This window comes from Puccinia triticina, chromosome 8A (assembly GCF_026914185.1).
Source record: "Puccinia triticina chromosome 8A, complete sequence".
Lineage (NCBI taxonomy): Eukaryota > Fungi > Basidiomycota > Pucciniomycetes > Pucciniales > Pucciniaceae > Puccinia > Puccinia triticina.
In genome coordinates, this window is record NC_070565.1 from 6,486,307 (window position 1) to 6,496,815 (window position 10,509).

Sequence of the window (10,509 nt, forward strand, 5' to 3'; positions counted from 1 at the left end):
AGGATGGATCAGATGGAATCAGGTGAGATGATATGGAAGGGTAATGAGGCAGAAGGCAAAAAATGGAAGAAACCTGAGGTCAAAAACTCAACAACCGCAACAGGTTGGTCATTGAGGGGAGGACCTCTCAATGACCAGAAAAGGGATGACCGACCTGTTCCGGTCATCAAACAGGTTGGTCATGGTCATTGAGGGTGCTCCCCCAACAACCAGCACACACTTGTCATCAAGGGGAGTGAAAACTCCCCTTGATGATTGCACCAGGGACCATCCTCAATGACCGGTCTATTGTCAGTCATTGAGGGCAGCTCAAAGCGGGCCAAGGGCCGGGGGTCCGGGGGTTACCCGATTAACTTGGTGGGGGAAAGCAGTACTTGGGGGCAGTACCTGGGTACCACACCGCTTTTTCCAAAAAAAAGGGCATCCGGCACCGCCTGGCGGGTGCGCGACGGGTGCGGGTGGTACCTGCCCGCGGGTGCCGGGTACCGGTTGACATTCCCTACGCTTGGGTGGTGATGGTGGCAGATTTGCTCTGAGTCACCTGTTGGTGTCTCCAAGGAATCCACCCCTTGTGGTTAGTGGTGGTGGTGGTGGTAGTAGGCTGATGTGGCCCGCGGTTGGTGTTTGAACGCAGTGCAGGGGAGGACAGATTGACCATTGGTCCAATCAGAGCTGGGCTGTTCAGCCAGGTCTGCAATTGGGGGCGGGGAGCTACATCCAGCCGCAGCAGCGGTAGTGGGCAGCAAAACGTGCTGCTGACCGCTAAATTGGTGTTCAGCGGCTGGGCCCCTGTGTATGTATGGCTGGTACTGCTGAGGGTACCTGGGTACCCCCCCCCCCCCCCCCCCTTTTGGACTGAAAAACAGACACCCGGCACCACACCTGGCACCGCCTAGCGGGTGTCTAGCTGGTGTTGTCGGTACCTGCCGGCGGGTGCCGGGTACCAGATGCCATCTCTACCACCCCCCCCCCCCCCCCCAAGCTAAGCATTTTTTGTGCCACTATTTTTTGCATTTATTATGATTCTTTTCATGCTATGCTACAAGAAAGACTCTAGAAACTGCTAGCAGTTGAGATGCAGAAGCCCAAAGGAAGCTTGAGGTGATACATACTCAAGCCTTTCTCCAAGGTTATTTCAACCAAGGTTGGATGCACGGTGTAAGACTCAAAAGTGGTTGTGAAACCCTTTTGCTGAATGGAGAAGGGGATGATGGAGGTGCAAACTCTGCCCTTCTATACTATCAGATAACAAGACCCACCAAGCTAAGCTTGGCAAGTTTTAATCAAGTGATAGGTCTGGTCTAGTTCCAGATGAAGCTGTTTGACAACAGGTATGTGAGAGTTGAGAGTGAGTTCAGTGGTTATTTGCAAATATGAGGGTTGTGGTGAGGTATAGATGTGATGGTAAGTGTGAAGGTGGTATGTAAATAACTGGGGAGTACTGAGCTGAGGGAAAAACAACTGGGGGGGAGAGAGCTCCTTATATAGACAAATGTGAGGGATTTTAGCTACAAGGGGGACCCTGGATGAGGGATTTTAGCTGGTGGGCTGTGTACAAGTGGTGTCAGAAGATACTAAATACAGGCAAAAAGTGGGGTGAGAAATGAAAGATGATGTCATACTAATGCAAGGAGTGCATAAATGAAGCGGGGACATGTCAACTACAGAGGTACTTCATGCAAGGGGTGCATGAGTGGTGTCAGATTAATGCAAGGAGTGCAGAAATGGGGTCAGAAGACTGCATGCAGCTGCAAAGGAGGCGGGGACATGTCAAATACAGAGGAAATGGGGTTGGTCCCCTGCATATGCAGTGGAGATAAGAGGGATAGAAAAGAGTATGTGTTTGGCTGGGGCTGAGTATGCGTATACCTGGGAAAGGTGACTTGAGGGTTGTGACAGGTTGATGACTGGGGTTGGCTGTGTCCATGAGGGTCCAAGAGGGTGTAACTTCCAATCCAACAGGGTTCCAGTGACGCTTCCAGTGGTGACCAGGGGTAAAATTTGCCGTAGAACCCATTTATGAGGTCTATTTGGTGGTATCTTGAGGCCTAGGGTGAGTAAATATATGTATGAGAAAAAACTTTTGATTTTTCACTTTTCCGTCTACCACAACGGTCACAGTGCATGAGAGGGCATGATGTAATTGTGTGGAGTTACATTGGCAGTTACACTGGAGTATACTGCACGTCAACCGCTGGCAGTTTGTAGACTTTTTCTTGTAGGGCTCCATACTTTCTTCCTGTCTATCCACCTTTCTCTGAAAAAAGAAAGAAATAAGCTTGCAAGAAAAAGTTGTGTGTCTTGATTATTATTTCTTTGAAATTGTTTCTTATTTTGATTTTTTGCATATCCGTATTTGGAAGCCCATCTTGAGCCATCTCACCACAAAGAGTGACTTGAAGTGTGTATGTAGGTTGGTATTCTAGAGTCCAAAACAGTGTGGTGTAGACAATTCTCTACCAGTGATCATAAGCTGTGTGTGTATCCCTCTAGACCTTGCACGACCATGTGAAGATTTGAGTCCACAAATACGCATGCAGGTGTGTAGGGAGAGAACCCACTAGTCTTCACCAGAGCCACGTGTCGGTAGGCTAGAAACCCCCGGATACGAACACACATTCCTTTTCATTACTCATCTCTAACTACACGATTCTTTGCCGTTGATCACTTTCTTTTTTTGGGTCCAAGACAAGGCGACCAAACACACACAATCATGAACGAAAAAACTACGGCACAAATTCTACCAGAAAAAGGGGGGGAAGCACAGACAAGAAAAGGGACGGGGATGATGGTGGAAGGGTCACGGGGACGGGGAGCGGAGGCGTTGGTTGCGCAGGTCGAGTCTGGTCTGGATGCGCGCCTTAGCGGCCTGGATGAGTTTATTAAAGTTACAGCAGGAGGGAAGGCCGGGCTGGATTTCGTCGCCAAGGTCGATAGTTGTATCGGCGAGCTTATGGACGAACCTGGTCGGGAGGGGCAGGGGGGAAGATGCGGGGTCGGGCCGCTTGCGCTTGCGGCCGAAGACGTTCGAGGGACTGTCGAGAGGCAGCGGCGACGAGGACTTGGCCTCGGCGGCGGCGATCTTCAGCCGGACTTGGTCCGCCAGCTCGTCTGAGGTCAGTAGTTCGTGGGGGTCGAAGCCGGCGTCGGACGAGGAATCCGGGCTCTTCATCCGCCCGGCCGGCGTCGTTGGGCGTCCCAGGTTCTTCTTCTTCTTCTTTTTCTTCCCCGTCGCCGCCCTTCTGGTGCACTCCTTCTGCTCGTCATCATCATCATCATCGTCGTCGTCGTCGTCGACATGGTCGGCGAAGTCGTCGCGGACGATGTCGGCCAGGAAGGCCCGCTCGGGCACGCCGTCCTCGTTGAGCTCCGAGAGCACCCGGTCGAACTCCTCCAGCGGCACCCGGCCGAGCTCTTCCTGGAGCTCGTGGGAGGCCTTGTTCTGGGAGATCGAGTAGGCGATGTCGTCGAAGGACTTGAGCAGGGCGCTGTAGCACTCCTTGACGGCCTCGAGCTGGGCCTCCGAGTGGGCCAGTGCTTCTGCGATCCCCTCCTCCTCTTTCTCCTGGTGCTGTTGGTTCTGTGCGAGCAGTTTGGGTGAGGGCTTGGTGTCCGTGGAGAGCAGGCGGGGACGCAGCGAGCGCGGCTCGGGGCGGTAGCGCTGCAGCTCGTAGGTGGCCAGTCGGCGGGTGGGTGGAGGGGGCACCGGCGAGGAGCACTTGGCGGGCTTCGGAGGGCCCGGCTTGAGGCCGGGGTGGATGGCCTCGTCGGGCAGCGAGAAGATGCGCTTGGCGGAGGGGTCGTACGGGTCGAGGGTCGAGCGGCGCTGGCCGGGCCGGGCGCGGGTGATCGTCGCCGAGTCGCTCGGCATGGTGAGCCTGGTCAGCCGGGACGAGCTTTGGACGGGGCTGCCGTCGCAGGAGCTGGGCGGATCATCGTCCTGGGAGTCGAGGCGCGCCTGGCGAGCGACACAGGGCTTCGTGTGTGAGGAAGCAGGCGAGACGCCGCTGGAGGGGTCGGTGGGGTAGCTGTGGACACGGTTGGGCGAGGTGAGGATGTCGAGGACTTCGGAGGGCGACTCGGAGAGGGGATCTTTGGATGCAGACAGACGCGGGTCAGCGGGGACACGCATGCGTTTGAGGGCGGACAGGGGAGGACCGACCGGTTGTGCCGATTTCCTCGGAGCGAAGGCCGTAGGGACAGCCGGACTCGTGGTCATCGACTTGGGTCTGGGTGCCCAGGAAGCTGCAGTGCTCGTTGGAGCAGCTGGGAAGAGAGGATGAGACTGCGGGCGGCGCTCGGGGGAGGGAGGGAGAGACGTACGAGAAGTATCGGCAGCTGGCCAGGTGGCGGTGGGCGTTCTTGGGGTGATAGGAGACCAGACAGGCTGTGTGGGGGACAGGAGTGGTCAGGAGGGAGTCGGACTGGGGGAGCAGGAGAGGGCCCGACTGACGTGCTCGGGGACACCTGCGCCAGGGGGAGTCGGCCGAGCGGGAGGCGGATGGCTTGGGTCTCTTGGGCGGCATGTCGCCGGGGTGGGGTGGGTGGGCGTCGGCTGGCCTGCTGCAGGATGGCTGATGCTGGCAGTGGTTTCGTGTGGAGGGCGAGGGCACGGGCCAGTGGAGGCCAGGCAGGGGGAAGGGACAAGACAGCCTCACCCTGCGCGTCGCGACAGTACAAGCACACCACACACCAGCAGCCCATCGACCCATAGCATAAAAACCATCGAGCAGCTACCACAACGCCTGGGCGCAGCGGCGGACACCAATCCTGACCAATCAGAACGCGCGCTTGCACATCTCCAGCCGCAGTCAACACAATCTCAATCAGGAGGGTTGAGCCTAATTTCTCTCCAGATCAAGCCTTTATCACAGGAAGTCCTCCACTGACATCAGAAATGCCCCCCAGCCTAAGGCTCAATCTCAGCTTCAGGCTAGCCAACTAAACCTGAAATCATGCATGCAGAGGCTTGCTGACCCGGCGGGGTTATAATCAATCACCAGCCAGCTCAAGTTCCCCAGAATTGTCAACTTCAATGCATGTGAATGCTCTCAATCTACATTGTTCATTTCTGCTGTGTCATGACAACACAATCAGTCCAAAAAAAACACAATCAGCCCATCCAACAATCCATTTCATTGCTCAACACTCACAACTCATGTTCAATGAATTGTAACAAAGCAGTAGTGGCTAGCTGAGCACCCAGGAAAACCCCTGCAGATCACACTCAGACCATAGCACTTCAAATCAAATTGATTTGAGTATTTGTATTTGTATTTGATTTGATTCAAATAATGGTGGGGCAGATTTTATGTTGAATATTTGCATGAAATCGAATAGTCTCTCAGATTTCCATACAGGGCTATTTGGGCCCCAGAGGAGCTTGCATAGGCCCGCTATGGGTCCAGGGGCCCCTATAAAGCACCAGAATATATACTATATACTATATACATACATAACCCAGAGCCGGGGCTGCTGATATCACATATCCTGGGCATCAGACCGCTGCCTAAAGATGGCAATCGGGTACCGCCCGGGCGGTACTCATCAGCTTGGCGGGTACCGCCGCCGCGGGTGCCAAGTACGGGTCTGGGTATCTGATTTTGGCCGAAAAATGAGGCAGTACCCGGGTACCTCTGCTTGATACCCGCCAATATCCAATATCAGTAGAGGTAATCCCCGGCCTCGGCTCCTTTTTTTGGCTGGATATATCCCCCGCCCCGCCTCCGATCGGAGTGGGCCACACTTAAGTTCGATCCCCGCCCCCCTTCTGGATTTGACTCCAATTCCAATCACTTCCCACATCAGCCCTCCATGAGATCCTGTTGCAAAAATCAAACGTCCATGTCCACCAGCTCTCTTCTGCGCAAGAAAAACCAACGCTCTATCTCCAGTTCTCCCAGCCCAGCTACCCCATCGGCTCAAGGGAGACATGTGCCTATATCAAAGTCACCGCACAAGGGTGAATCAAATGACGAGAGGGGAAAATCAGATCAAACAACCAGTGCGGCACCTGGTCCTGGATCAACCCAACCGCCGACAGATCAAGAGGAGCTGTGTCAGTGTCTTGTTCTTTTTTTTCTGACCTGCTTGCTAAAGCGTGCTGATGGAATGAATCTAAATAAAACCAACAGCTCAAGCACAAAAAATAGCTAGGACCGCGGTCAGTTCTAGTTACACTTCATATGATGTCCCCGAGCTATCCAACCATCTCAACAAGCACGGCCGAAGAATGATTGCATACCCTTGTAAAGAGTGAGTTTCTTTACAAGCACACATCTCCTTACCACCCAAATCCATGCTGATTCGTCTCCTCCATCTAGGTGTGGTGTCAGGATCAATCACCCAACAAATGACTCATCTTGTAGCAACCTCCTGAAGCATGCGGCTGTCTGTCTCAAGAAAAAACAAGCCAAGCAAGAAATGCAGACTCTTGCATTGCTCGGAGTCACAGGTACTGGAGAAATTGATGCACGCGAAGTAAGTTCTGAGTGTCCAATGTTATGTTTTTACACACTTTGACTTTTCCCTTTGAACAGGTTGTTCAAAAGTGTGCTATGTGGTGTGCGGAGGCTGCACGTCCTTTCTCGGCACTGGAAGACGAAAGCCTCAAAGGCATTTTACATCCAACTGTCCTCAAGCACTTACCCAATCAACGCACAATCTCGCGGTCTATCCATGCTCTGTACACCGCTGTACAGGAAGACTTCAAGCTCCAGTTGAAGGTGAGCAAAGATAAGTGTTGCTTTCTTACTTTTACGCTGATGCAATGTGTTTTTTTTCCACAGGACCATAACGGGGCAATGTATCTTGGAGTCGGTGCTTGGCAGTCTCCAAACGGCTTCGACATTCTTGGTATTATCATCTACTGGCTTCATCAGGAGGACAGTACGAAACACAAAGTGGAATCTATGCCCCTCGACTTCATTAAACTATCACAGAGCCACACTGGCGAATACTTGGCCAAGATTGTTCAAATGGTTGTTGAGAAGTTTGGAGTCCAAGATAAGGTACGTAATTCATTTTTTTTAATTATCACCAACATGTCTCTTGAACTGATTATTCACGGCGTTTCCCTAGATTTGCGGAATTGTTTCAGATAACGCGTCTCACAACAAAGCAATGATAAATCAGCTCAAGTGGCCCCGCTTCAAGGGTGAACCCCAACGGATACGCTGTTTTGCGCATATCCTCAATTTGATTGCCAAGGCAATCTTGCGACCGTTTGGATCCAACAACGGTAACCAATCAAAAGAAGGGATCAATGATGCTTCAGAAGATTTGGAGGATGAGTTTAATGAGGTGGAACAATCTATTAATCAGTAAGTTTTCTCTTTTTCTTTTCTAGAAACATCATTTTTGATTCATTCCATTTGAACTCTAGTTGCAGCAAAGGCCGACCCAATCCTGAGTTGGATGACAATGATAGCAGTGAATCAGATCCAGAAGAGCAAAACGAGATCAGCCAAATTGGTGATGAGCAAGAGCTAGATGCTGATGATATCGCAGATCTTAGTGACAATGTGAGACTCCAAAAGCGGTTTGCACCTCTTATGGCTGAATTTAGAGAAGGAAGTGAGGGGAAACCCCTGCTTCTCTGAAAGACAAAGACTGACAACACCCCCAGCTAGGCTGGAAGCAAGAAGACAGTGGTCTAGTGTAGTTGAATACTTTTCTCACAAGTGGCTCACAACGGACTGTGTATTTCAAAATATAAAGCTAGTATTTTATTATGTGGCGGAGAGTGTGAGGGTGACAATTTATTTGAATCTTGTGGGGGGAATGATCTCCTTTATTGGATTCCCATGGATGCGGGGAAAAGGAAGAGAGAGCCCCTCCTTATATAGGAAAATGTGAGGCATTTATGCTTGTGGTCTATGTACATGAGGGGTTTTGGCTGGTGTGCCTTTACAAATGCTGTGCAAATACAGCTATGTACAGTGTGGCAGTGTATACATGAGCAAATTTAGCTGGTGATCTAGTTACAAGTGTGGCTTACACAGCCCTCTGGTTGCTATGGAGTCTTCTCAAGTGACCTGCACAGCTTTCTGTATTGCTGTGTAGTCTGCTTGATTGACTTGCACAGCCCCATGGTTACTATGCCGCTTTATTAATGTGGCTTGTGGTTGCTGGGTTACTGTAATAAGTGGCTTGTGGTTGCTACACAGCTGCATATGAGGCTGGCTGGTTGCTACGCAGCCACATATATATGTAAAAGGGTAGTATGTAAGCTATATACATGCAGTTTTGTAAAACTGTGTATGTAAACTGAAGGGAGTGTGTGTATCAAAAGATGGTGTAATGTAACACTACATATGTAAACTAGAAATTTTTGAATTTTTCCATCCAGAACTAAAGCATCTACCACAATGAAGACACCGACCAAGATACTTACACAACAGAGACTTGCTGCCAAAGTATCTCCAAGGTAAATACTATTGATTTTCAATGTTTCATAGAATACTACTTACATCAGATGTTGAACATAGTTTCAAGTGATTGCCCAGAAAATGAAAAAATCACCCAACTCCAAAGCGTTGTTTGTCAATATTTGTGAAGGCCACGCAATCAATAAACCACATTCTATCCAATGAGATGTATGTACAAGGTGGAACTCAACCTACCTTCAAATCAGTAGCATTCTTCGGTGTCAGTCTGCTGTGTAAGTTGTTTCATAAATTGTTTCACATCAATGAAAAACTGAAATTTCTTTCTAGCTTGGAGTGGCAGCGCGACAAAAAATATGGCCTCAGTCAAAGCCTTCAACTCGACCGATCTGATATGGCATTAGCGGAAGATTTGGCCTCAGTACTCCAGCCATTTTACAAAATCACCTTGCAAGTCTCAACAGAAAGCTCGGCACGGCTGTCACAAGTTGTGGTGTTCATTTACCAGATCACCAAACACTTATCGACGGTTATTTCGGAGAAAAAATATTCACCTGCTTTGAGGAACGCCTGCCGTGCCGGTCTCCAGCTCACTAACAAGTACTATACATTAACTGACTGTTCACCTTTATACCAAATAGCAATGGGTAAGTTCAGTGTTTATTAACCGTTTGATTTGTTTTTGTTGTGACTTATGTTCATTAATCTTCCCTTCCAGTACTCCATCCCTCATTTAAAGATGAGTATTTTAAAATAGCGAAGTGGGATAAAGAATGGATCGATGAGGCTATCAGACATACCCGAGAGATGTGGGAGACTCATTACAAGCCTGAAGTCAAATCCACAACAACCAAAGAACCTAGTCCAAACGCCAAAGTACGCCCCTTTCCAATCAATCCTGTCTTTATTAGAGAAATTTTGCTGATTGGTATTTTCAGCCCCAATCTGGCTTTTTATCTCGACTCGGTGCTGCATCAGCAGCACACTCAGGTAACTCTTCAAGCGACCCACTCGACATCTGGCTTGCTGGTGCCCTGGTCTTGGATTGATCCCAACCTGTCAATGGCCTCAGTTGGTGGCTGCAACAAAAGCGAGGAGGAAACACCTATGGGGGGCTTTTAAACATGGCCCTTGATGTATTAAGCTGCCCAGGTATGTAGTCTTTTGCTAGCTAAATCAATGCTTGTTCCTGAAATCTTACTGGCTCTTTCTTTTCCAGCTACATCAGTGGATGTTGAGCGGGCATTTAGCTTTGGGCAAGACTATGTCACTGTCAAGAGGCACCGGCTTAGCGCGAAGTCGGTGAGCAGGGGAATGACGGTTGCTTTCTACTCTAAGAATAATAAAATAAAACCAGGTTTGCTCAACAAGTGGAACAAAGGCATCAAAGACGGTGTGGTGCTCCATTCCAAACCATAAGTAGTATTTTATTGCTTTCTTTTACATATATTCATCATTACATTGAACATTTCCCCATAACCCTTCACAAATACCTCATTATTATTGCATATTCAGATTCTACATCAAATTTCACATATAGTCCCTCATACATAGTATACCCTTATCTTCAATGGTTCAATAGTTATAGAGGATATAAGACTTACAGATAATCTACAGTCTTCATTAGTTACAATACTCAATTCATTAGTAACTTACTGGAATCATTACAGTACATCCCTTTTACATAATTACTTTCACATACTAAACCCTTTACATACATTCCTCATTATGTACTATGGCTATTGTACACATTACATCATTAGATCTGTGCTTACCTCTTTCAGTAGTGCTCATCATTACAAGTTGTTACTATGTTCTCATCACTTTTCCCCATTAGTACATTCTTTTATTCCCATAACCAGCATTCCCTTTTCAGCATTGCTCATCATTACATACTGTTACTATGTTCACATCACTCTTCCTCATTTGTACAACCTTCATTCTCATAGCCAGAACTCTTCATTGTCTGTGCTCATCCCTTCTTACTATAAGAATTGTCTTCCCCCCCCTCACTTGTACCTGATGCAGAGAAATATATACAGAATTTATAGATAATTTTGGATACAGAAATTATAAGTTCCCCACTCTCATCAATCCTCCATCTCTCTTACCCTCAGTAGTC

At 49.1% G+C, this 10,509-nt stretch overlaps 1 protein-coding gene across 1 annotated transcript; it reads right to left on the reverse strand.

Annotated features, from left to right (window-relative positions):
• Positions 1–2,800: 2,800 nt before the first annotated feature.
• Positions 2,801–4,712, reverse strand: PtA15_8A713 (uncharacterized protein; the record flags this gene model as incomplete). Its single annotated transcript, XM_053172171.1, has 4 exons — positions 2,801–4,092; positions 4,163–4,266; positions 4,324–4,387; positions 4,454–4,712. 4 exons carry the CDS (start codon positions 4,710–4,712, stop codon positions 2,801–2,803), a joined length of 1,719 nt encoding a protein of 572 aa, XP_053023361.1.
• Positions 4,713–10,509: the final 5,797 nt, after the last annotated feature.